This window comes from Miniopterus schreibersii (genome assembly GCF_964146895.1).
Source record: "Miniopterus schreibersii genome assembly, chromosome: 6".
In the NCBI taxonomy this organism is placed as follows: Eukaryota; Metazoa; Chordata; class Mammalia; order Chiroptera; family Miniopteridae; genus Miniopterus; species Miniopterus schreibersii.
In genome coordinates, this window is record NC_138107.1 from 90973246 (window position 1) to 91000683 (window position 27438).

The following is a 27438-nucleotide window of genomic DNA, read 5'->3' on the forward strand; positions in this document are numbered from 1 at the left end:
TCCAGCTCCCTGAGTCTCAGTTGCCCATGGACACCGCTCCCACCTCCTCAGTGGAGCTCCTTCCCACGTTTCTGAGTGGCCTGCAGCTGGCAGGAGAGTGGCAGAGCTGTGTCGCTGGCTGTACAGACCCTCTAGCTTCTCCACGAGGCAGGGCTCCTTGAGTGCACTGCACTGAAGTGGGAGGTGCAGAGGTTCTGAGGCTGGTGATGTCCGCGTGGCCCTAGATCACAAGCTTGTGCTGCGTGAACATCAGCCACTGCACCACAGGCCATCTAACCAGCTCCTCTTCCCTGCGCTAAGCCCTATAATTCATCCCTCACGTCCCCCAGGGGCTGTTTCTGATGCAACCTGTCTGCCGAGAACCTAGGAGAGTTTCCAACTATGTGTGCACCATCAGGGCATTTGGTGGTTTATAGTGCAGATTTTCATATCTTAGCCCTGAGACTAGGGTGGTATGTCTGGGGTGGCCCAGGAATTAGTTTAGGACAAGTGCTCTGCATAATACAGGGGATCCACCATCCGTCGGGGGACGGGACCCAAGTCAGAAGCATGTTTGGGATTGCTCCCCTAGGACGAGAGGGGCAGAGAGGCAGAACGCCTATTAGAGCAGTAGTTAGGACTCTTTGGTAACAAAGACCATCTTCCTACTAATGGTCTGTATTCCTCTCAGGCAGGTTTGCAGTCAGTCTCACAGGCTGACTTCTCTGCCTGTGAATCAGAGCGGGAAATACGGAGGCCGAGGGGCAACTGCAGGTCACAGGCTCGGCAGGGCCAGTGCAGGCCCCTGCGCAGCCCATCCAGAAGACTCAGAAAAATATCTCTGCTAAGAACAAACCAACATCTACAGAGCATTCCAGTTCAGTGCATGAATCTAGACACGGCCAGCACCTCCAGCGAGCTGTGTCCTGGCAGGAACACGACTGACCTATGAAGGAGTCTCAGCGTAACTGCAGCTTTCTAACTGGAACTGAAGGCTGGCTGTCAAAGCAAGCTGTCCCTCGAATCTATCCAAGTGCTAAAGGCTGCCCTTGCAGGTGAGGAATTACGGTTGAACGATCTAGAAAAGCTGCCCCAGTAACTGGAGTCAGAGTTGGCACCAGGAGGATCCAGGCAGCAGTACATTCTGGAGGAGGTGATTCTAGCCTACTCCAAACACAGGCCTTCAAATGAGACCATTAAGTACGGAGGAAAACTAGGATAAATAATTTGTACCTGAAGCTGTGAAAAAGACGTCGTTAATTTGGAGAACTTTCCTAGAAACCTTCAGAGGTGAGGACCTCATAGAAAATTCCAGTCACACAAATTTATATAACTTCAAATAGTGAAAAACCGAATCCCAAACTCAACAAAAAATTCTTTGAAACAAAAAAATAAAATATTCCATTTATAGAATTGCAACAGTTAATTTTCATCAACTTGACTGGATCACAGGGTGCCCAGATATTTGGCTAAATATTATTTCTGAGTGTCTGTGAGGGTTTCTAGAGGAGATGAGCATTTAAGTTGTTAGCTGAGTAAAGCAGGTTGCCCTCCCATGTGGGGGGTCTCACCCAACACGCTGAGGGCCGGGAGGAACACAAGTGGAGGGAGCACTGAGCAGGGACACTGTCTCTGGTCCTGGGGAGCAGGGCCGACACCTGCACCTGTCCTGGTGGCCCCTTCACACTCCGGCTGGAATCTACTCCCCTGGCACTTATCTCAGGCTCGCAGATGGCAGACCATAATCATGAGTCAGTTCCTCACCATAAGTTTGTCCTATCGGTGCTGTCTCTAGAGAAACCAGAGTGCAATAAAGATGAATATGATGATGGGGCAGTCTGCAGCTCTCTCCTGACTTTGTGAGAGAAACACGAGCGACACCTCACCATTCTGTCCATAGTTTCTGTGACAGAGAATCTAACAGATATTTGTAGACCAGATTTAAAAATACGTATCTACCAGGGGCTTTAATAATTTTAATTCTTAGTGAGGTCAGTAGTAAATTTTCTGTTGTATAATTTGACTTGCTCAATACCAAGAAAACTAGTCCGTTACATGTAATGAAGCTAAAATGTATATAATAGTTCCAAAACAACAACTACCTTAGAGCCATCAAAATCCAGGTCTGATTTTAACATTCCCAAACTGTGCGGAAAAATTGTCCGAGATTTCTGGCTAAAGCCCACTTAAAGGGCTACTTGCTTTTACAATTTTCCTCTATGTTGGTGGTTTGAAAATGTGTCTCAAAACAGCTCCTCCAGGCTGCGTGTCAACAATCCCAGGAACAAGAATCTTAAAGGTATTTATTTATACCCATTGATGTCTTAATAAAACTAAGACAGAGTAGTGCCCTCTTCATAAGATGGGCTGACCATCTGCACTGATCAAAAAGTCAACTTTTCCAGATAAACTTCTTGCTCGTAAATATAAGGAAAAACTGACATGACCTGTTTTTTTTCCTCCTTAACATACAAAAACAGCTCTGGAGACAGGGAGGTACGGGAAGACGGGAAAAAGAACTTCAATGTCCCAGCCCTGTCCTGCTGAGAGAAGACAAGTGAGCACTTCAGGGGTTATTTTTTAATAAAACAAATCAGTGGGCAGCACAGACATCAATCCTTCCTCAGGGGGATGGTCTCCTCCCGGATGCCCTCCTTGGTCACAATGCAGATCCTGAGGGCATCCCCGGTGTACACGTCTCTCTCGGCAGCAGAAATGAAGACGTCTTTCACCAGCCGCATGGCTCTGTCTAAAGACAGTGGGACGTGCTCCACATTCTGCATGTTCTTAAAACCAACCTGGTGAGACAGAAAACTTGGATGAGGTATCATGTGACCGTACACGGGGGGGGGGGGGGGGAGGCAGCTCTGCCCCCACCAATGCCTTCATGCCTGAGAATTCATAATGAACTCATCCCACAAATTTAGTGTCCAACAAGGATGCAGAGACAAAGCTCTGGCTCCTGAGCAGCACACGCCCTGGAGAGGTGGACATGTGGGCAGAGCAGATAAGAATGTGCTATAGCTGAGGAGGAAGAGGGGCCAGGAGAGCCCAGACAGCCAGGACCAAATTCATTAGAACAAAGTACATTTGAGTTGGGTGTGAAGGGCAAACGGGTGAAGGAGCGAGGCTGTGGCACGCCCAAGGCTGAGGATACGGGACATGCACAGTGCTCCCAGGGTCTGTGGAGTGACGGGAGATGAGGCAGGTAAGCCATAAGCAGGGAAGTTACTGCATGCAACATAGTTCAGAAAAGCAAGGAGGGTGAACTAGGGAAGAGTGTCTGGAGGCAGAACAGGTGTGAGGAAATACACAATCCAGGCAGGATGCCATGCAGGTCTGAGCTCAGTCAGCAGAAATGGAAAAGGGGGCGTGTTAAAAACAGACTTGAAAGTTAGAATACAAAGTCAGGTGACACAGAAATGGTATCGGGGTGGAGGGTGTTTTCATGAAATGATGCAGACGGCAAGAGGAGAACTGAAAAGATGGACAGACCACAGTAAACCCAAAGACCAGGAGGTCACGAGAATGCAGCAAGCAGGCAAGGTGTGCGGTAGGTGAGCGGTGGCCAAAGAGCCAGCAGAGACCAGGAGGTCTTGAGCAGTCAAGTCACCCGAAGTCAGCAGGGGCTGACATTTCCCCACCCTCCCCAGCTCGCAGAGGAGGACTTGGAGGAGAGTGCTTGCTGACGTCACCACACCTGGAGCGGTGTTGTTACCTGGTTGTCAAGCAGGGGCTGCAGCATGGCACTTGCTGAACCTCCAGCCTTGAAGGAGTCTCTCTGGTAGGACCCCACTGGGTCAAAGCTGTACACGGCTCCCTTCCCTTAAGAAGGAAACATTGGAGAGAAGGAATTGAGAAGAGCCTTGACTCCTCCCTACCCCAAATTTTCCCTCTCCGAAGACAGACTTATTTCACTGGCTTCACTCAGACACTTCCGTCACTTTTTTACAACAGACCACTCTAAATGGTGGCACAGATCTGTTCTGAGAGAGTATTTTTTGTTTTTTGAAGCAACCAGAAGTGAACACAAATCAGAGCTGGTGAGAAGCCAGTGCCAGAGCTGAGTGACACAGAAGCAGGACAGAAATGTCCTGGTAGGGCTCTGCCAGAAAATCAAAGAGGTGTTTCAAAAATGTTCAGCAAACAAGGGTGGACATGCATGCACTCCTAAGACATTACTTTTTAAAAACTTTAATGTCAAATAAGTTTGTTAATAAATGTCATCACTAGGTTAAGCTTCCCCAGGTCAGATTTTTTAAGATCAAAATGCTAATTATCTACTTCTGAACTCATTAAAGATTGTGAGAGAACAGTAAAATAATGGACTGCCCAACATTAGAACTCTAAACACCACTCGCTCTGTGTCTTTGGACAACCATTTATTTCCCATTTAGCTTCAGTCTCTTCATTGCTTAATTTTCAGAAAATGAAGTTTTTGGGCAAGATGGTCTTTATGGTCTGGATGAAAACACCGGCACCTATGACACGCTGGCCTCTAGTTTTCCACAGAGAAACTGTACCTTCTTCGTCCAGTCCCCCGATGATGTTGTAAACATAGTAGGGAAAGAAGCGCCTGGAATAGAGGATTGTGGACAGCATGGCAGCAATCGCCCCCGTGGTCATAGCCTTATTATTGGAATGCTTGTACATCTGTGGTTTTTGACAAAAACAACAGGCATGTAGAGGCAGAATATGTTTCAGGCCCTAACTATGAACAGTAAAGTGAAAACAACATGTGTATCTTGGTGAAAGAAAAGACACCTGTTTCTTTCATGATCAAAACGCACAATATCACTAAGGTAAAATAATTCTTTATACCCTATCATTTGGGGGGCAGTAAGAATTTTTAGGGGAAAGAATGGTGTCTGCCCTCTGTATCTGGTTTACAGACTCTACTTCCTAGGTGATCCTTATCACAAGGATGCAAACTCCAGAGAAAATGCACGCATTCAAATGGGCAAGGTGAGCCAGCTCTTCACCCTGCATCTAGACTGTAGCCAGCAAGCTGCAGCCGTGGGCCAAATCAGCCCCCCACCTGTGTTTGTGTAGAGTCTTACTGGAACAGTCTCTTTTATCATTACATACTACTCATGTCTGCTTCTGCATTTCAACAGCAGAGCTGAGCAGTTGCCACAAATACCCAGTGACCCACAAAGCTGAAAATATTTCCTATCTAGGCCTCTGCAGAGTCTGCTGACCCCTGATTAGACCCAGGTCGAGGTCCCTCTTTGCACAGCAGTTGTCTGTGAGAACAGAGACGAGGGCCTCACCCTCATGCTGCAGGACTCGAGGACAGGGCAGTGGTCTTGCTCCTCTACAGTGGAGGAGAGAAGTCTCCAAATCAGTGACTTCCACCTACGTTTACTTCACCCTAGGGAACCCTAACTTATCTAAGAGTCTGAGGAATCCTACAAAAATAGCAAACAGAAAACAAATTTCAGTTCCCCAAATTGCCAGCTACATGGCAAACACCTCTAAAGAGAAACCCGGGAAGTACTGTGAAATCGTACAGTGACAAAGTACTGAAGAAACATTAGGAACGAGCTACAAGTAATAGCTAAATCGGTGTCTAAAAGAATTTTTCCAATGTGAAAGTCATAAAAAAATTTTCACTTCATTTCATTTCAAAACCAAGCACCATTTACTCACCTCACCACTCATGTAGTAATATATTGAAGAAACACTTCAGGAAGGACTGTGATCTAAGCTGAACTCATCGATTCTTGTTTTATTTAACAAGCAATTCTCCATCATGTTTATTTTTGTCCTACTTCCATTTACAAAATATGCATTAAAAGCCATACACATGTCAATAAATGTAAGTTGCTGAAGTTTTCAATGTTAAGTAAAATTTTTAAGTAAGTATTAACTGATGAATACTGAGTGAAATTGTTCCTACACATTCAAAAAGCAAGTGTCAGGTAAGTAAATCACTGTGTGCGCCAGTGACCACGACACCTCTTGCAGGTGTGAATCACCTCAGGTGTTACAAATAGCAAACAGAACATGCTGCTCAGTTTTTTATGTATCTACAAACTCTGACATATAGCCCACAAAGTTAAATAAGAAACTAGGGGCAGTAGGCTGATACTGTAAATGCCACCAACAGCTGTGATAAAACCTCCCAGGCTACAGGCTGAGAAACACCTACATTTCTGAATGCTGACAACAGTGGCTGGGAGTTCTACCCAATCTGAGCCAAGTAAACTCCATCTAGCACAGTCCAAACGCTCCTACCTTATTCTGGAAATTACTAGAAGCAAACTTGATACCATGCACAGACCCTAACCAAGTCCAGACACGCCCTTGCCTCCTCAGAGTAGATCCCAGCTCCTCACGCCTCAGGCAGTGATGGTGTCAGACCCTTTAGAGTCGGTCCAAGTCCTTCTCTCACTTCTTCCTAATGCCGGCCCTCCTCTCTCCTACCCCACCCGCCTCCAGCCAACCAAAGCCTGTGTGTCTGTGGGGGTAGTGATGGCTCAGGCGGTGCCCCTCCGTATTCCTGTCCACACATCCTATCTGTGGAGGGTGGGGTGGAACATGTCAGCCAACAGGATTCCAGACCAAGCTCCTGTCCAAAAGCTCATCTTCTCCACAGACATTGGTCTGTTTTGTTTTTCAGGGAAGAGAATCTTCAGAAGAACCCTGTTCCTGCCACCTCAAAAAGGGCAGAAATCCTTTCTACTGTAGAGATCTGACAGGTGGATCCGCTATGGTTTCACATTCTGTACTTTAATAACGCTGCATGAACAGGTCAGTTTCTTGCATCAGCCTAGTGCTTCCCCGGCTATTCTGAGCAGCAGCCATGTTGTGAGCTTACAAGAGTCTAAGGAGTTATGAACTTTCAACAGTCAGATGTGTAAAATGCATCTACCTTTAGTCTTGCTTCAATAATCTTTGTCAGGGTAAGACAGTCTCCATGGAAACCACTGCATCCAATGACTGTTTTGTCTGTTCTGCAAAAAGCACATTTCAGGAAATTGAGTTGGTTAGACAGTAAGGCAAAACATGTTGGGAAATTTTAAATTTCAAACTCCTACTCCCATTACTCACTGAATGGTAATGGGACAACTACTTAACCCCTTTTTCGGGGGGAGGGAATGCCTGTAATCTAATATCTAATTCCTTACACCAAATAAATTCTAGATGAATCAAAGACTTAAAGAAAGAATGAAACTATGAATGGGCTAAAGACAACATGGGCAAATTTTTTTATAATCTAGGGTTGAGGGCAGCTGAGTTATGCTACAACCCACACAGAAAAGTTTCATATATTTGAATACATAAAAAACAAAACAGAACCCAAAAAAACTTCTACAGAAAAATACGATGTTTAAAAGAAAAAACTAAGAAAATATATTTGTAGTACATGTGAACAAAGTCTAATTTTAACTTCCTTAGTCTACAAAGGGCTCCTACAATTAGGAAAAACATTAACACCACAAAGAACCATGTCTAACATGCAGCACGGTGACTGTAGTTAATAATGTCTTGCATATTTGAAGGTTGCTAAGAGAGATCTTAAAAGTTCTAATCACAAGAAAAAAATCTGTGCAACTATGTGCATTGACAAGTTTTAACTAGATTTACAGTGATCATTCTGCAATATATACAATTAGAATCATTATGTTGTACATCTGAAACCAAGATGGGCAAAATTATATGAAAGTCACATAAAAAGAGACACAAGTCACCATAAACATATGAAAAGAGACTTTGTGTCACTGAGAAATCCAAATCTAAACAAGAGATGATTCAACCTATTACACTGGCTAACAATGCCTTGTGCTGGCCAGTTTGTGGAAAATGGTCCTCTCAGATGCTGGGCAGGAGTATACACTGATCCCACCTTTTAGAAGGGCCACTGGCAGGATCTAGTAAAAGTTTAAGTGTACATTTTCACTCAATAATCCCACTGCTGGAAATTCATCCTGCCAGCAAGTTTGCAAAGATACGCTCTGGCCCACTTGTATAGGTTACACATGTTATTTTAATAACTCTCCAAAACAAACAGACAAATGAAAAACATCCTAAATGCTCCTGGAAGGGAACTGACTACTTTTGGTATATACATGCAAGTTCAACCATATATCTCAGAAGTAAACTCATAAATCTGGGTATCACTCTATAAAGAAAGCTAAACCAATCTTATCAAGAACTATTTAGCAGAGGCTATGATTTCTTTCTTTCAGACTTTACAGACGACGCATACAAATCATTCTTGTCCAACTGGGGGACTCTCGACACTCTGGGGAATCACCATCATTTCCTGATCTGTCCCTACATCCAGCCCCTCTGCACCAAGATAAAGGCCTCCAATCTTCCTCTAACATCAAGATGGGCTGATAATAAGTACAGACAGGGTAGGACAACATCCTGGGAGCTTCAATATGCTTTCCCCAAATATCCGGGTACATCAATGGAACGCAAAGAAAAAAGAGTAAATGTCAGTCTCAATCAGATGGGGAAGAGGCAGGCTCATCCCTAGGTCAACCCCAGAGGGCATGGGGTCAGGGTACGCAGGCAACGTCAACTGTATGCACGGGCTAGTGCTGACAACAGATACAGGAAGTTGTTAGTGTTCTATTTACCTCTAGACCTAAAGTATAGCATTAAAAAAGAATGGGTATTCACTTTAGCAGCATACACACTAAAATAGAACGTGATGCCCTGGCCAGTGTGATTTGGTTGGTTGCAGCAGCATCCCATACATCAGAAGGTGGCAGGTTCAATTCCCAGTCAGGGCACATACCCAGGTTTTGGGTTCAATACCAGGTTGGGGAGCATGCGGGAGGCAGCCAACAGATGTTTCTCTCATACTGACCCCCCAAATCAATTAAAAAGAATAAAATAAAATAGAACATTACAAAGATGAAAACACTACACAAAGATGATATCAATAAAGTTATATTTATATCATTCACTACTTTCAAATCATGAAAGTTATATCTTAGAGAAGCCATGATTTGGAGAGGAGAAAGGGGTATTAAAAGATGGGAAAGTGGTCAAAAGGGAACTGGGATGGTAAGACAAACTTCACTTCTCTGGGTTAAGATGGGGTCAGCCCTGAACCAGGAAGGACAGAGCTCCCTTCTTTATAGACTCCCTGGAGCACCACAGGATAGAACCTCATCAGTCCTTTCCTGTTCAAATTCAGGAGGAACAGGCTTTTGTGGACCAACCTGGGAACTAACCACCGTGTATAACCGTTTCCAAAAATGTTAAATACAAATCACTGCCAACCTTGCAAGATGCATTTAGGTGACCGATGCAGACATTTTTTCTTCTTTCCATACGTATGATTTTACTATTGTTTTAGAAAAAATGGAGCTATTAAAACTGTGAGCCACGGGTGTAATTGCTTAGGATGTGGCTAAACAGAATGCTTCAAGTTTTTTTAAAAAAAGGGGCAGATAAAAAAACATTCAATGGATTAATGAATGGATAGGACGGAAAAACATGATAATTATGTAAAACGTTAATAAGAGCTAGGTGGTAGTGTACAGGTATTTACCATAAAATTTTACTTCTGTTGTATATTTGAAATTTTTCATGACAAGATGTTGAGATAAAAATATTTAGATTATGAAAAGCACTGTTGGTACCCAGATATGGCAAATACCAGGAAGACTGCATATTAAATTATTAGGAAATACTAATTTAGAAAATTGTTTCCCAACAAAAATGTAAGCTAAGCTCCAAACAGGCAATCTAAAAACCCATGAAACACATTGTTTAGAAGTTAAATCTCTTGCAGCATTACATTATCACAAGGCCCTGGGAAATGTGTCCTTTGACATTTACTTACAATTTGTAACATTTGGGGCTGTCCCGGGTGTGGATTGAAAACCCTTCACTCAATCGAGTATCAGAAGCAACAATTGAAAAATCTTCTCCGGCAATTGCCAAAACAGTGCTGAGGAAAAAAGAAAGAAAGAAAAATTAATGAATCCTTCAGGACGGAAAACACGCCTGACCCAATAGAAGGATGCGGGTCCAGTTCCTGACCAATGCAGTAAAGCAATTATCACAACAGAGTGAGTGTCACACAAAGTTTCTGGTTTCTCTGTGCATAGAAAATTATGTTTACACAATATTGTAAGTATGCAATACCATTATGTATTTTAAAAATGTACATACCTTAACTTAAAAAGATGTTATTGCTAAAAAATGCTAACCATCACCTGAGTCCGTTGGGAAAATGGTGCCCACAGACTTGCTCTCTGCAGTGTTGCCACAAACCTTCACGAGCAGGATTCAGATAGAAGAGGAAAGATTGGGAAAGTACCCGTGGCTACAAGTAATCTGGAGAAACATCAAGAGCTCTCTAAAAACACAAGCCTACATCACAGCAAAGGGTCCCTAGCAGGAGGTAACAGAAGAGTCACTGAATTATCATCATTAAAAACAAATACCTACTTTGTGCCAAGTACCAATATTACATAACAGACAGAGCCATGGCCCTAGCCCCAGGGGTCAGGTGAAGATAGTGGCACCACACCAGTTACCAGAGCTCAGAGAAGAGCGGGTTGGGTTTTGCATTCCTAGCACTCAGTCACCCAGTATCTGTTGAAAAATGAATGAACAAAGGGCAAAGTTTTTGCTTTGTGGTTGTTTGGTTCATGATGGCGGCTTATTGAAGGGGCCTAGAGCATGAACACCAAAAGCAGACTGTCCAGGTTCTAAGTCTGACTCTCCCACTTAGCAGATTTGAGACTTTGGGTAAGTTGCTTAATCTCTCAAGACCTCAATGTCCTCAGACATAGAGCAGAGATCCTAACAGTAGCTGCCTTTTAGGGTGTTACAAGGATTAAATGAGTTAATAATTGTAAAGCCCTTAGACTAGTGCCCAGAACATAACTGGTTCTCCAGAGTTAGCTGTGATCACATATGTGGGAGGCAGTTCAGTGTGATCCCTGAGCACCTGGGCTCTGCAGTTTCCTAAGACCTGATGTTCCCCTTACAAATTTCTGTGAGTTTGGACAAATTATCCAAGTTCAAGTTGATGATGATAAGATTCTGTGTTATAGGGTGACCATGAGAGTTAAATGACATAACTCACATAGAGCACCCAGCATAGTGCGTCAGAACGTGAGCACTCAGAAAGCGTCAGCCACTGTTTTCACTCAGCTGGGATGTGCACTAACGCTCTGAAGCGCTAACAGACAGCATCCCAGATAACACGGAGGGCAAATAAAAGGAAATGGACCCCGTTAAAATGAACAGTCAACTTAGCCAGGTGTCTCTTTATGTGTAAGCAAGGGCAGCACATCAAGCTTATGTGATGGACGGGATCCGACTATAAAAAATCCCAAATGCCAAACTAAAGATTGCAGCATGTCGGTGAGAAACTGTGACGTTATGTGAGCAAGAGTGAGAAAAGTTCCAAGTGCAAAGTGGAGTTTTAAGAAGGCTGCTGTGACAATCACACAACCTTTGAAACGGGAGGGAAACACTTCCAGTAAGACTAATGCAGTAAGGAGGGTAGAAGTGTGAACATGAAGAAATTGGTAAATTCAGAAAACAATCACACAAACTGTACACGTTTTCATAATTTTGGTAGACTTTAACCTTGACAAGCAGCATGACACTGATTATAAGGAATGTAAAGGAAAGGTGACTGAGGGATCATAAGCTTGCCTTTTGTTTTAATATCTTGAGTTATGGTGAGAGCAGAACATCCAGGTAGAAATGTTTTACTTAAGCAGTCAGAATTGAGAGACTCATGAGAGGTGAAATTGGAGAAACAGATTTGGGAATTATCTGCCCAGTAAGGAGACACGTGACAGTGCTGAGTGACAAACACAGAGGCTAGTGACTTGGAGTTTAATCACATTTTAAGAGTTAAAGTAGAAAAAGACAGAGAAGTCTTATTTTGTAGAAGCAAAGGTCGCCCAAGAGCCAGCAGCAATAAGTGTGACAGAAAAAAACAAAGACTGAGAAAAGGAAACTGAATTTAATAATCAGAAAGTCATAAGTAACTAACCTTTAGGGGAGTAATAGCTTAAACTGGATCACGGGGTTAAAAAGTGAGTAATGATCACCGAATACTCAACATCTTGAAAGGTCTTATTACAAAGAACTCACAACTGCCTTATGAAATGGACCTAATAACCGTCTTAGGACATAACTACTCCAACAGTTGTCACAGAAAGTGTTAGAAATGAAAGAGTAGAAGCATAAACTCAGTGCAACAGAGCTATGGATTCAAGTCCCAGCTCAACTTCATATCAACGCTGTGGCTGGAGCCCCAGGTTCATTGTAAAAACGGGGCTAATACCATCTAACACTCAGGTGGCATGAAGATTAAAAAAGATAACTGTTTGCAATTTGCAAAATGCTTGATTCTCCCCCAAACTCTGAGGAGCTGAGGAAGAGAAGGGTATATGTGTTCAAAAAGTGGAGAGGCCGCACTGCCCTTTAGAGGCAGAGACAAGGCTAAAATCATACCTTCCGTTCTCCTCCAACACATTCCAAAAACATGCATTAATATTTCAAACCCACACGGCCTGATTAAATAACCTGGTCGACTTCACCATCGGTGAGTTCGAGCTGGGCATGCAGGCTTTAAGTAAAGTTTGGTCGGTAAATTCTAATCACTGCCTCAATATACAGCTGCCAAAAGTACTTAATAGAGCATTTTACTACAACCCTAATTCTTTTCTTGGATATCAAGAAAAAGGACCACTTAACATAAAAGCTGGTTATTATTATTTTTAAAAAGCACAATTTAAATGTAACATTTAAGAATAACATTTTTAAAGGCCCCCGTCTGAGTATTTTTCCCCCCTGAGCGACTAAGCCCTTTAGCTACGGACACATCTACGCTTCTAACGACAGGGACCGACCCGCCCTCACTTTCACTTCTGACGCTAAACCTGCCCCTGGCGGCGGCTCCGGGAAGCTCTCCTGCAGCACAGCCGGGCTTCAAAGCCCACCGGCGGCCTCACCGCACACCTGGCCCCCGCACGAGACCCAGGCGTCAGGCCGGCAAGGCGGCCCTGGGAGCCAGAGGCTGGCCGAGCGCCCCACGGCGGGGGAGGCCGCGCGACACCGAGGGCGCGAGCAGGGACCGCGACGGCAGCGACTGCCGGGGCCTCACCCTCCGTTGAAAGCGTAGGGCGAGAAGCGCAGCTGCACGGGGCCGGCGCTGTGCGGCTCCATCGCCAGGTCTCGGCCTGCGCCCCAGGACACGGCAGCGGAGGACAACATCGCCGACACCCGCTCCTGCTGTCTCACGGCGAGATGGCGACCCAGCCGGAAGTTGCACCACTTCCGATGCCCGGCGGCGCTCCCTCCTGTCGCCCGGGCGCGCACCGTAGCCCGGCTCGCAGAGGTCCGCGGGTCGCCGGGCCCCCTACTCCAAGGAAGCTGACGGATACGTCAGGGTTTTCTTCCTTAAGAAAACACTCGAATTCACTCTCGATGGACAAAAATTTTAAAGTCTGACCCTACAAAAGAATTGGGGAAACCATCGAGCAACGGAAGGTCGAATCGTCTATCGGAGTGTAAGCGGGCATTTGGAAATCGCCCGGCCTCGCTGAAGAGGTGTGCGCCCGAGGCCTCAGCCGTTCGGCTCCCCCGGCACCGCGGCGCGCTCCCGCCGTGCACTGCGCCAGGAGGCGTGCGCGAGCACGTGCCCTGAGCCTCGCTCCCGGTAGCCCCGGCGGGAGGTGCGCGCACGTCCTCAAACTCGGGCGCGGCGCAGCGAGGGACGTCAGCCGGCGGCCGGCGGAACACTCGAGTAACTCAGGGCAGTGGGGCGGGCCGCAGTACTCGGCTTCTTGGTTTATAAAGGTCTGTTCAGCGGACGTGTGTGTACTCACTTCTTTATATGAATATACGCTTTACAATTTTTAAAGGTTATCTTTACAACGGAAGAAGAAACAGGCGGAGAGGCGGGTACGCAGCCAGAGGTCACACCGAGAGCCGGCTTAGACATCAGCCTCTAGCCCCTTCCAGCAACGACCAATTGGGAAACGCCGACCAGCTGGCCCCGCCCCGGAACTCCTGAGTAGCCCCGCCCCGTCCTGCCTTCCCCTCAAACCGATTTTCCCAGGAAACGCGGGAAGTGACGCAGCCGCACTGCCCAGGCCGCCGCTCCGGCGCGGCCCCGCGCTGAAGCCGGCGCAGGACTGGCGGAAGTGACCTTATAAGCGCGCGCCGGCGCTCTGGAGGGTCGGGCAGGGTCGCCGTGGCGGGCGCCTGGGCCGCTTGCCGTTTGACTAGGTTTTCGCGGGTGGGTGCCGTTGTCCCCGGCGACTCCAGGTAACGGCCGCTGTCGCTTTCTCTTTTCTCTGAGGCCTGTGCGGAGGCGACTCCTCGTCGGGGCCGGGGGAGGGCGGGCGGAGGCCGGGCGGGCGCGGAGGCCGCGCGGGAACGCTCCCGCTCGGGCCGCCGCCCCGCCGTACCGGCCGCCCCTCGCCGCCTCCACGGGGTGGGAGCGGGTCCCGTCGCCGGCCCGGGGCCGCTGGAGCCGGGACGGGCGGCCCGCGCACGCGAGCCGGCCTCCTGTCCCGCCGCCGTCTCTCCTCGTTTTTGTGTTTGCAGCACTGCTGCGTTGTAGGGTAACGATATCCAGAAAGTAACTTTCCGTAAACCCCGCCACTCTCCGAGGCCGGGTTCTCGTTCTCATTTCTCGGCCGGTGTCTCGGGAGTGCGGCCCGCTGTCCTCCAGGTCTCTCGCTCGGTCGGGAGATACCAGGGTTTGCGCGGCAGCGGCGCACGCTTGAAGCGCTTGTGGGTTTTGACTTTTAACTTGTAACTGAGACCCGCGAGCCTAGTGGGAACGTCCCCGTAGACGGCGATGTTAAACTGAAGTCTGCTCCTAACAGCGCGCGTGTCCTGTGCGACAAGGTGCTGCGTGCTCGTTGAACCCTGAGATTCAGTCGGTTCCCGCAGCAACACGGCCCATCCCGGCTGCGCGGAGCACAGGGTCTTTGACAACAGTCACTTGTTTCTTTTGTCTAAAAGTTACTTCAAATGTTTAGCCAAGAAAAAAATAGTAGTTTAAGGAAAACCAGATTCAGGCACACTTTGTATTTACGGGTTCTAAAGAAATAAAGTGTTCTAAAGAGGTAAACAAACAAAAACATGGTGTCTGGACAGCTTCTATCAGTGTTTCACTAAAGTATTAGCTCAATAAATGATCACACGGAAGCCTATTGGATCCTATTAAATATTTATTGAATTTAACACCCAAGACTCAATGTTTTGGTATAAAACTGATTGGAATATTTTAGAACGTTAAGTTGCCCTAGTAGTACTGTGAATACAGTAGTGCTTAATAAATATTTCTACTCAGACTTGAAGTTTGCTTGGGAATTTGTTTTCTCTGGGTATTTTCCCTCAGAAGATTTCAGTGCTGATTATGACACCTTAATCTTGAACATTATGAATATTTGATGTAAACATGTAACAAAACAGTTTTGTCCTACTGGCAGTTTTGCTTGCATGCAGTCACAGGAAACATGGAAGGAGTAAGTTTTCAGCGTTATCGAGGAAAAGAAGTGTATTTCAAAATAGCTTCCTTTTGGGGTTTGTTTTGTGTGTGTGCTTGTAACCGTGAAACTGGTTTATACGATTGTATAGCTTATGTGTATTCTCACATTAAACTTCAAATTTTTCAGAGCAGCATCACTTTCTTGGTGAAGATAACCCAGAGAGCTTAGGAAGCCACTAAGAAGTTGCGCTGGGGATGCTCCCGGGAAAGACTGGATGCTGAGGCAGCTCCAGTGCAAAGGCTGTTGACAGGCCCAGAAGAAAGTGATTGCCATGGATCAGAACAACAGCCTGCCGCCCTATGCTCAGGGCCTGGCCTCCCCTCAGGTAACAGAGCATCTGGGGTTGAGAATTGATTTGTATTCTTTAAGCCTTCTGTATCTTGTTGAGGTCTCCTAGGCTTTGAATGGGGTGTAATTTGGGGGAGTCTACTTGGAAGCTAAAATACGTATTTTGTAAAAACTTTCTGATAAACACGATGGTGTTCCAAGTGATTATAGGGTCTTTGATTTTGAAAGTGGCTCTCACAAAAGTATTTTCTAGTTTCATCTTTTTGTTTTTATGTTTAAGATTCCAAATAACTTACCCCTTTCTAAAAAGTTTTAAACAACCTCTGTTGAGGTATAATTTCCAAACAATAAAAACACTCATTTTCAGTGTATGTTTTGAAATTAGATCCCCCTGTACAAGTTATTGAACTTTCCAGTTACCTAAAAAATTCCTCCTTGCCCATTTGTGGTCACTCCCCTACCCCAGGCAGCTACCCATCTGCTGTCCAGAGCTACAGATAGTTTTGCCTAGTCTAGGATTTCATACAAATGGAATCCTATCAGCTTGTGCTTTTTTCTGTCTGTCTTCTTTGCCCAGTATGTTTGTATGTTGCAAATCCCTTCTTGCCATTGTGTGGATGTACCACATTTTTTTATCTTCTACAATCACTGACTTTGTGGGTGTTCCCATGAGCAAAGGTGCTGTAAACATTGTGTACAAGCTTTGTGTGCCCTGTGCTTTTATTTCTCTTGGGTAAATATTAGGCACAGGGTTGCTAGGTCACAGGGTGGTAAGTGTATGTTTAACTTTATACGAAAGTCCCACCAGCAGCATATGAGAATTCTGGTTGCTCCACATCCTCACTGACACTTGGCAGTTTTTACTTTTAACTATTCTAGTGGTTGCTGAGTAGTATTTTTTTGTGGTTTTAATTTGCATTTTCCTGAAGATTTATGATCTTAAATATCTTGTCAAGTGCTTATCAGCCATTTGTCTATCACTTGTAAAAAGTTCTTTGTCCATTTTTATTGGTTCATTTGTTCATCTTTTATTGAATTGTAATTGGTCTGTATGTACAGTTATCCCCACTTTCCATGGGGGACATGTTCCAAGACCCCCAGTGGATGCCTGAAGCTGCAGATAGTACTGAACCCTATATATACAAACTTCCTGTACATACAAACCTATGATAAAGTTTAATTTATAAACTAGCCACAGGAAGAGATTAACAACAATAACTAATAATAAAATAGAATGATTATAACAGAATGCTGTAAGAAAAGTTATGTGACTGGTCACTCTCTCAAAATATCCCATTGTGCTACATATACAGCATGGAGATGCTGGGCAAAGGGGTGATTCCCGTCCCGCGTTGGATGGAACAGGGTGCAAGATTCCATCACGCTCCTCAGAACTGTGCCCTGTTTAGCTTAGGAATTGTTAATTGCTGGAATTTTCCATTTAATATTTTCGGACGGTGGTTGTCCACGGGGAACTAAAACCACAGGAAGTGAAAGTGCACGTCTAGGGATGACTGCTCTGGATTTACGTCCTCCCACAGACGTGTGTCCTGCAGGTATTGTCTCCCTGCTGATGACTTAATTTTTAATTTTCTTGATGGTGCCTTTTGGAAAGTAGAAGTTGTTCATTTTTTTCTGGTCACTTTATCAGTGTTGCTTCATGGTTCATCTGTGTCCTAAGAAATCTTCGCCTACCTGAAGTCATAAGGTGTTTCTCTGCATAGTTCTTGCTTTTACATGTATGTCTGTCATTTATTCATTTCTAGTCCATTTTTATATATGGCATAAAGGAAGGCAGAGCTTTCAAAACCATAGTCTTCTTCTTTTTAAATTAATGTAACCTGCATTTTTTATAGCCAGTGTTTTTATAGAAGTGAGCGGTAGATGCAGTGGAATAATGCCTGTACCTACGGCCACAGGGCACAGCTTGTCCTCTCCCACTCTTTCTGCCACCACGTTGGTGAGACAGTTTGACATAAATATCTTGCACACATTTCGTTTATGCTTTCTGCCAAATAAAGTAGCAGAAGCAGGAAAGGGTTGTGGTTCTTTTTTGAGTCTTGCACCCATTTGAAAATCTAATGAAAACTGGATCTCTCCATGCAGAGATTTCAGGTGCGGTTCTAAGATGTTCATGGCCTTGACAAGCTCTGCAGGCTCCATAGTCTCCATGGATTTTGGTGTCGGGGGAAGATTGGACTGGGTGTCAGGAAAATGTGGTTGTGATCTTGGCTAATCTGCCAACAAGACCTGTGGTCTTGGGCAACTCGTTTACTTGTTCTTGGCGCCGGTTGTCTTGTTTGGTGGAGAAAGGGCACATGCCTCTCTTTCCCAAAGGGCTGGGAAGGCTCAGGCAGTGAGTAAATGTCTCAGTGTCCGGAAACGCTGAGAAGCAGTGTAGAAAAGTAAATTGATATTCTGATAAGTGCATTGGACTTTGTTGATTTAACCTTTTTGGAGAGCAATGATTAACCTTTTTCAATAGTGTTCGAATAATCACCCTCGTTGCTAACACTCAGTGTCTTCCATGTGTCTGTCGTTATGTAGGATGCTGCAAGTGGATCTCTCTAGGGTGACCATGTAATTTATCATCATAACTGGAAACTGGTGCTCCCCGGATTGTATGCAGGGTAATAGTTTAAACAAGGATGCGTGGTCACCCAGTGCTCCCTCTGATTCTTCTAACAGTCTTAGGGCATTATTATCCTCTAGGTATGTCTAAAGAGTTAAGCAGCTTTCTCAGGTTCTCACATGTAATAAGTAGCAGAGTTGGATTTCACACCCAGGTCCAATTCCAAATCCTGAGCTCTTACCTACTATGTTATGGTAACAGAGAAAGTGATTTGTGTAAGAACAGCAAGTTTCTCCCTATTGATGCTCAGTAATACATTTATACCAGAAGGTGCCTGTCTTTACACATCTCATCTGTCCTTTCATCGGGCAGCACCAGCCAGCCTAACTCACCGTTCTCCTGACTTTGCACAGGGCGCCATGACTCCTGGAATCCCCATCTTTAGTCCAATGATGCCGTATGGCACAGGGCTAACTCCACAGCCCATTCAGAACACCAGCAGTCTGTCCATCCTGGAGGAGCAGCAGCGGCAGCAGCAGCAGCAGCAGCAACAGCAGCAACAGGCAGCAGTGACGACAGTGACAGCCACAGTTCAGCAGTCAACATCCCAACAGGCGACTCAGGGGGCCTCAGGACAGACACCACAGCTCTTCCACTCACAGACTCTTACGACTGCACCCTTGCCAGGCACCACGCCCCTGTACCCCTCGCCCATGACCCCCATGACCCCCATCACGCCCGCCACACCGGCGTCTGAGAGTTCGGGGATCGTGCCACAGCTGCAGTGAGTACTTGTGTTGGGTCCTCTTGCTTCCCTGGAGGGTCTTTGGAGCATGCTGCTTTTCTTTGTTTTCAAGGGGATCCATGAATTTAAGAGGGTGGCATTAAGTGATCCTGGATCACCATTTTCTGTCTCTAACTTGGGAGGGAAGCAAGCTGTCCTAGTGAGTCGCCCTCAGTAAGAAGCTCTCACAGCTTTAGAAATTGGTAGCTTATGTTTATACACTTGGACCAGTGAAATCCCATTTGTATTTCCTTGTTATTATAGACATTTCCCTAAAGCTGATTTGCTCAGTCAAGCTGGATATAGTCTCCTTCCCTTGGGATATTTTCAGTTTTTGTTAAGATTAGTTACTGCCCGGCAGGGCATGGCTCAGCGGTTGAGCATTGACCTAGGATCCAGGCGATCGGGGTTCGATTCCCAGTCAGGGCACATGCCCAGGTTGTGGATTTGATCAATGGCTCTCTCATCATTGATATTTCTCTCTCTCTCTCTCTCTCTCTCTTCCTCTCCTTTCCCCTCTCCGAAATCAATAAAGATATAGTAAAAAAAAAAAAAAGATTAGTTACTTAGTCATGGAATTACTATGGTTCATAGTGGCCCTTGTTTTTATTGGTTATTATGAGACTGTGTATAAATCTTTGAAGAGCTGTGTCTTTCACACAAGCTGAGGATGGCTGTTTATGCCCTAAATGGATTTCTCTATCTAATGAAGTGGGTCCTGTATGTAACAGGATTGGGGGGAGGGATATGATGTATCCATACAATGGGAGGCAGTGTTTAATGGGTATAGAGTCATAGGGATGCACAGTGATGGTGGCAGCACAGCACCGTCAATGTGTTGACCACCACCGAGGTGTGCGTCTAAAACTGGTGAGGATCCTAATTCTGTGCATTTTGAGACAATTTCAAAAAGAAAAAAAAGAATAATTTAAGCCCTGGCCAGTGTGGCTCAGTGGTTAGGGTGTTGTCTTGTGTTCTGAAGGGTCTTGGGTTCGATTCCCAGACAGGGCACATACCCAGGTTGTGGGTTCAATCCCCAATTAGGGCATGTGCGTGAGGCAACCCATTGATGTTTCTCACATCGATGTTTCTCTCTCTCCCTCTCCCTTCCTGTCTCTAGAATCAATGATAAACATATCCTTGGTGAGGATTATTTTTTAAAAAAAGAATACCTTTAATAGGTATATGACTAAGTGTGTGATAGATGCACCAAAATTTACTTGACTTGAGTTCATAAGTGGACAGATGTTGCAGGCACGCGTGCATTGAAGTGGATCGGAAGGAGGAGGTGGTGTGGGGATGAAATCCTGCATTGAGTTGATCATCCTAATTGGCCTTACAGTCGTGCACTAAAGAAGACAGTCAAACTGAGTCACCAAGTTCCCACCGTGGTCCACTTAGATAGAAAGAACCAGAGGCAGGCATGTGTTAGAACCCACGGGAGGTGTGTTTGCAGCCTGGTCACAGTGTTCACAGGACATTGATTGGCGGGTCCATGCATGATGGTTTTATTCAGAGGGCATTGCACAGTGCAAGTCTGTACTTTTAAAACCAGGAAAATACAGAATAAAAATTTAGGTTTGCTTTAAATTTTTATTAAAATTCCTAATAAAGTTGTTTTTCACTATAGTATATTTTTTCTTTTGTAAGTTATTCAGAAAATGATACAAGAATGCTAAAAATGGGGGCATCCATTGGGCCTAGATAATGAAAGGTTGTCTGTTTTTCCTGATTTACTGAGGGTCAATCAGAACAAAACAGGCTTTTCCTTGTGAAGACACTGCGTTCTTGCTCTTCCAAAGGGCACTTGTTTTGAGAGGACTGAAAATGTCATGCCTGCCTGTTTCCTTTTATATAGCGGTTTTAGGGTTAGAAGTGGTGGTGTTTCAGAGCTTAGGGTTGAACTGTGCTCTGTGAAGGGCTAGGGCTCTGGACAGACAACTCAGACCCTGCCTCTGGCACCGAGGTGCCACGTGTCCTGAGCAGGTTACCCCATTTAAGCCTCAGTATCTTTCTCTGAAATAGTTATTACTTCCCAGTGCATTGTAAGTATTAAGTAATGACTTATGTAAAATGCTCATCATTGTTACACAGTTAATAAATGTCAACAACTTATTAAAATTTTAATTTAAAAATTTTGTTAAAACAAATTTAATGAAATTAAATTAGTTCTAGTGAAAGAATCAGGTTTCTAGATAATCATCTAACACCTCATCCTGTAAAAGTTAAATAAATCACATTTTCTTTTTAATTTTTTGCAGAAATATTGTGTCCACAGTGAACCTTGGTTGTAAACTTGACCTAAAGACCATTGCACTTCGTGCCCGAAATGCTGAATATAACCCCAAGGTCAGAGCAATTTTAATGTATTTCAAACTGTAATACAGGAATTTACTTTTAAAGATCCCTAGATCAAAGAGTTTGTGCCACAGTAATGCATTAATGCTGTTTCTAAAAGCCGACTGGAAATGGGAGGTCATTTCAGGACCTGCTGATGTGCTTGTCGTCTGATTTATTAATTCCTTCCGGAGGTGAAGGTATTTCAAACAGAAAGTTTATAGTTACAGAAGCTAGTCATGGGAAGCAGCACATATAAGATAGACACATAGGCCCTGGCATTAATCAAGGATGTAATTAGTTAAGAGAAAGAAAATGGGGCCCTGCCTGGTGTGGCTCTGTTGGCTGGGCATCATCCTGTCCACTGAAAGGTCGCCAGTTTGATTCCTGGTCAGGGCATATGCTTGGGTCACAGGTTTGGTCCTATGGGAGGCAGCTGATCCATGTTTCTCCCTCTCGTGCTCTCTCCCCCCCCCCCGTAAAATCAGTAAAAACATATATATGTGTACTTTTTAAATTGCAAATACTGCCTATCTTGTAGGAATATAGGAAAGAATACACAGATCGTGGTCCAACTTAGTCGTCACAGTTCTTCCTGTGTGAAAGCTTGCATGCTGCCTGGTACAGGCCCTGTGTGGGGCCGAGGCATGGGTGCTGAGGTGGCTGCACCAGGTCTTCTTAGCTGTCGCTGCCCAGTTTCCTCCCTAACAACTGTCTCCACCATTTCAGCGGTTTGCTGCTGTGATCATGAGAATACGGGAGCCCCGGACCACAGCCCTGATCTTCAGTTCTGGGAAGATGGTGTGCACGGGAGCCAAAAGGTAGGTGTGAAGAGGCCATTCTCCTGTTTCTTGTGTGTTCTGGGTGGTAGGCTAACACTTTATTAAAATGCTGTTCCTTTCCTACTAAAATGGTTGGTTCTAATCACTTTATTCAGCAGTAATTTCACTTTCTTAAAATTAGGCTTGGCTTTGGCTGGTATGGCTCAGTTGGTTGGAGTGTCATCCTGTACACCTAAAGGTGGTGGGTTCGATTCCTGGTCAGAGCACACCCCTGGGTTGTGGGTTCGATCCTCAGTTGGGATGTGTACGGGAGGCAACCAGTCAATGTTCCTCTCTCTTCCTCTCTTCTCTCTCTAAAAATAAATTTTAAAAAAGATCCATGAAAAAAAATTAAGCATGACTTTCAGACATATGTAACCATTGCTTATTTCCATACAATTCAGTTGTATTTTATGCGTATTTGATAAAATGTCATGTCAAAACTACTTAGTGAATCTCTTTATCTAAAAAATTTTATACATAACAAATTCATCCCCAAGGGAAAAAAAATCTGACTAGGAATCACGAGAGCTGTGGACTTCCTTGGCTCTGGAGTGTGATGTCACTGGTGCTGCTGCCCTCATGGTGAATGGTGTTCATTCTGAGGGTTTGAGTCGTGTACCTTTGCATGAAATGCTGCTGCCCTCTGTGCAGATCCCTCTGTGAAGTGCAGTGAGTGTTTTGGGGCCTTGGCTAGTCTGAGCCTGTCTAACAGCCCACAGACTTGGTAAGAAGCATGAGGGGGTTTGGGGATTAGAAACATCAAGTAAATTAAACTCTTAAAAAAGACGATTAAAATGCACTTGAAGGTGCTAACATAGAGAGGGGGCTATGGAGGTTTTGCTTATTCTGAACTTGGGAGTTGTCTTTTAATGAAGGGAAGGCAATGGGTGTGACATTCTGGCTCTAGTCTCAGTGTTTTCAGAAGGCAGGTTCACCTCTGGCTCCCTGTCACTGTTCATGTGGGTATGTCTGTGTGCTTGTTCTCGGGACGAAGCAGCAGAACCTGGGATTCACCAGTGAATGCTCCGTGTGCCCCCTTCTCTAGGCGTTTCGTGCAGACTTGCACCCTTTGTCCACAGGTTCTTCACACGGATTAGTGTGGATCTATTTGGGTGATGATTTTATCGAGATAAGAAATCATAAATTTATTATCCTCAAAAAAAAGTGCTGTGCCTATGGTGAGTTTTTTCATTCCTCACCCTGTGCCTGAGAGTTGTTTTCGATGGTGTTCACACACTTTTTTTTTTTTTTTTTTAATATATCTTTATGATTTCAGAGAGAGGACGGGAGAGGGAGAGAGAGATAGAAACATCAATGATGAGAGAGTCATTGATTGGCTGCCTTCTGCACACCCCTCACTGGGGATTGAGCCCGCAACCCGGGCAGGTGCCCTGACTGGGAATCAAACCAGTGACCTCCTGGTTTGTAGGTCAATGGTCAACTGCTGAGCCATGCCGTCTGGGCAGTTCACACACTTTTTAAGATTGCTCACCTAAATAACTGTCGGCTTTGAGTATGAAGAGCTCACTTTTCCTTTCCCTAGTGAAGAGCAGTCCCGACTAGCAGCAAGAAAGTATGCCAGAGTCGTGCAGAAGTTGGGTTTCCCAGCCAAGTTTTTGGACTTCAAGATTCAGAACATGGTAGGGAGCTGCGATGTGAAGTTCCCCATAAGGTTAGAAGGCCTCGTGCTAACCCACCAACAGTTTAGTAGGTGAGTCTGAAGGGTATTGGGATTGCTTTTGGTAAAAGTCTGTTTAAATGTTCATGATAAAGCGCCTGCAGAAGGATCAGCTTCTGGGAACAAATTCTGTAGCTCCTGCTGTGTTTACTGTGGAGGTTTCTCCTGACGGCTGTGGTGACACCTCTGGCCCCCACTGCACGTGGTGACATGAAAACCCCCATTACCGGGTGGAATTGATTCCCCATCTGATGTTCCACTGTTATATTGTTCAGTGATACATTTCAGATGCGTGAATTAAACCTACAACCTGTGCATCAACTGCCCCCCTGTTGTTTGACTCTTTGGTCTCCTCAGCATCAGAACCACCAGTCAAGGGCACGGTTGAGCGACATGAATATCCTTTCTGTTTATTCTCCCTAATGCTTCCTGCTGAGACCCACCTGGCAGATGGTCCCTCCACAGCCTCCCTGCTTGCAGCACCCCTAAGACTTGCTGTGCCCTTTGGGGCACCAGGGCCTTTGCACATCCCTCTTTTATACCCGGCACAGTCCTGTTTCACTTTTGCCTAGAAAACTCCCACTCACATTTCAGAGATGGGAGCATCTCTTCCTCAGAGAAACCTTGAATTTTCCACTGGTGACACACACATCCTAACTGTTTTCAGTCTCTGAACTAATGAAAGGAGATTACTAGGGCAAGAATAAAACGCCCTAGTAGAGCGTTTTATACGAGTAGAGCAGTCAACGGAGTTGGGAAGATCCATTCTCCACTCAGTATTTGTTCTATCATTTGGTTAAATTGCCTGACCAGTGTTAACAGCTAGGTAATAATCCAGTGTAAGGAGATGAGATGGGAATGATTAAAAGGCAAAATGTTACTGTCACATCTGAAGAGCAAATGCTATCCTTGAACTTGTCCAGAATGACACTGGGTAAGGGTCAGAGAGACATCAGAACATTAATGTAAAGCCCTCTTTATGTCAGAAAGTCCAGATTCCTTAGAAATAGCTATTGGTCCTCGAGTGCTGGTCACTGGTTGGCCTCACTGGCTTTCTGCCACCTCTGCTTTGATGTGACCTGAGCTGGGCTTTGCCTCTTTGCAGCCATTCTTTTGTGTTTTTGCTCATACAGGTCTCATTTTATCTAAAAGCATGGACAGCTTTTAATTTACAAATTGTCTTTATGGTCCCCTCCTAGCTACGAGCCAGAGTTATTTCCTGGTCTGATCTACAGGATGATCAAACCCAGGATCGTCCTCCTGATCTTCGTTTCTGGGAAAGTTGTGTTAACAGGTGAGTTGTAACAGGAAGTAGTGTCTGAAGGTTTGAAAGTTTCAAGAATGTCATTGTCTCCATGCTGAGAAATAGTTTCACAGAGTTGAGACCCTTGGTAACAACTTGTAAGAGGCCTTTTCTTTCCCTTCCACCCAAACATGCTGGTGAGAAATGCACCCAGTTGGAGGGAGGGAGAGGAGGGAAATCAGACTCCACCTCTGCTGGTCCTTCATCCCAGGCTTGACCTGTAGGGGAGGGAGAAGTGAGCATCCCACTGGATAAGAGGTGGAGTTTTAAGTGGGAAGTTGTCCCTTAAGCCTTCTAATTCATCGGCGATGTGGTTTTGAGACAACAGAGGGAGATTCCAGGAGCTTGGTGGGAGGCAGCCCTTGGAGGATAAGATTCAGCCATTGTCCCTGCACCTGGGGCCCAGATCTGGTGCAGGGACCAGCACAGTGACACCTACAGAGAGGGAGGTGGAGTCACCTGGGGCGTTGCTTTTGCAGTTAAAAAACCCTTTTAAGGAAATACTGCTTTAAAAAACGAAAACGGCTGTGACAGGGGGCTCTCTCATTAAAGTTTTAATGCCTGCATCTGCTAGTCCAACAGATGGAGAGAATTATGCTAGTGCTTTTGTTAAAGTCATAAGTTTACCTCTTAATAGGTTAAGAAATGCCATTTCAGACTCTCTTTGCTACTCTACTTGTCTTCATAGGTGCTAAAGTCAGAGCAGAAATTTATGAAGCCTTTGAAAACATCTACCCTATCCTCAAGGGCTTCAGGAAGACGACGTAATGGCTGCCCTGCCCTCCCACCCACTTGTTTTAAAAAAACATCAGTTTTGGTAAATTTGAGTGGTGGTGTCGTGGGTGGCCTGGGTCTCCGTGGGTTGCAGCCTGCACGTGCGCCTGGCATGCCCGGGTGTTCCTGTAGTGGCTGCACTGTGCTGCCGTATGTTTAGATTTAGATTTTAAACTCTTAACTGCTGTTGACAAGTCGGTTTAAGGGAGAAAATGTTGGTGTTAAAGCCACCTTCACAATTGACTGGACTTTTAATTTTGTTTGTTTTCTTCCCCATAAACCACAGTTTTTATATTTCTACCAGAAAAGTAATGTTTTTTAAAAGTGTTGTTTTTCTAATTTGTAACTCCTAGGGTTTATTTTTGTGCCAGACACATTCCGCCTTCTCAGTATTGCAGGACAGACAGATGTATTTTGAACACAAATGGCTGTAAATATTTCTCTTCTCAGTGCTCTGTACAATAAATACTGTTTATAAAAGTGTTAGGTTGATGTTATAAATGATGCCTTGTAAGATTTATGTGATCATATGTTTAAAAAGTTGTATTTTAGATACAATGCCTGAAACCACTTCAGCGTGTTTGCTTGTTTGTTTCAGTCAACATTTCATTGAACATTGCAGTGAAATGGAAGAACCACCTGAAAACTTAGGGTTGCCCATCAAACAGGCGTGTATCATGTTCCTGTTTCCAGGGATGCTGCCTGTAACTTGCCCTAACCCTGCCTCCCAACACCCAGAACCCTGCCACCCATCCCAGAAGCCCCCTCCTGCTATGCACCAGCCACAGCCCCTACCCCGTAAAATAACCATTATCCTAATAGAGGTCAGTCTATCATTTTTAAAAATTTGCTATGTTTTTATATCTGTTTTATTCCTTAAGTTTCCACTCCATCTCTTTTCCTTAACATTTCAGGCCATTTGGCCTGTAGCTTCTTCCTGTGTTTTGCTATTTGCAGGCTCTCGGTGTGGTTCTGTGTGTCCCCTCTCAGCTCCTGCAGGTGGGAGTCTGCAGCCAGAGGCTTGATCCCCTGGTCAAGACTGAGTGGGGTGTTCTGTTAGGAACCAGATGTTTGGTTGTCTCTCTTCTCATTGATCTGTCATTAACTTGTTAGGTGGTTGCAAATGACGAGATTCTAATCATTTCATTTTTCTCATAGTCATCGGGACACTTTTATACAGTGATGCACTTCACATAGCAGGATAAACGCTTCTTTCCCTTTAAAAGTTTTCAAGATAAAACACCTCATGAGTTCATACAGATATGCCCAAATCTAGGACTAAAGGGGTTTATTTAACCAATTGTATTATCTTTTACACTAAAAATTCTTAACTTTTAAAAGCACACGGGACAATGGGTTAAAATATCCTGTAATCAGTTATCTCACATTATAC

At 44.9% G+C, this 27438-nt stretch overlaps 2 protein-coding genes across 2 annotated transcripts; one reads left to right on the plus strand and one right to left on the minus strand.

Annotated features, from left to right (window-relative positions):
• Positions 1-2544: 2544 nt before the first annotated feature.
• On the minus strand, positions 2545-13705 carry PSMB1 (proteasome 20S subunit beta 1). Its single transcript, XM_081140304.1, has 6 exons — positions 13085-13705; positions 9791-9898; positions 6857-6938; positions 4503-4632; positions 3698-3804; positions 2545-2777 (listed from the first exon to the last, which is right to left on the minus strand). Exons 1-6 carry the CDS (start codon positions 13192-13194, stop codon positions 2592-2594), a joined length of 723 nt encoding a protein of 240 aa, XP_080996430.1. The 5' UTR covers positions 13195-13705; the 3' UTR covers positions 2545-2591.
• On the plus strand, positions 13678-26615 carry TBP (TATA-box binding protein). The gene is made up of 9 exons (XM_081140303.1): positions 13678-13726; positions 13845-14250; positions 15612-15810; positions 18759-19129; positions 21391-21478; positions 22196-22287; positions 23834-24001; positions 25168-25262; positions 25960-26615. The coding sequence occupies exons 3-9, from the start codon at positions 15757-15759 to the stop codon at positions 26037-26039; spliced, it is 948 nt and encodes a 315-aa protein (XP_080996429.1). The 5' UTR covers positions 13678-13726; positions 13845-14250; positions 15612-15756; the 3' UTR covers positions 26040-26615.
• The last annotated feature ends 823 nt before the right edge of the window (positions 26616-27438 follow it).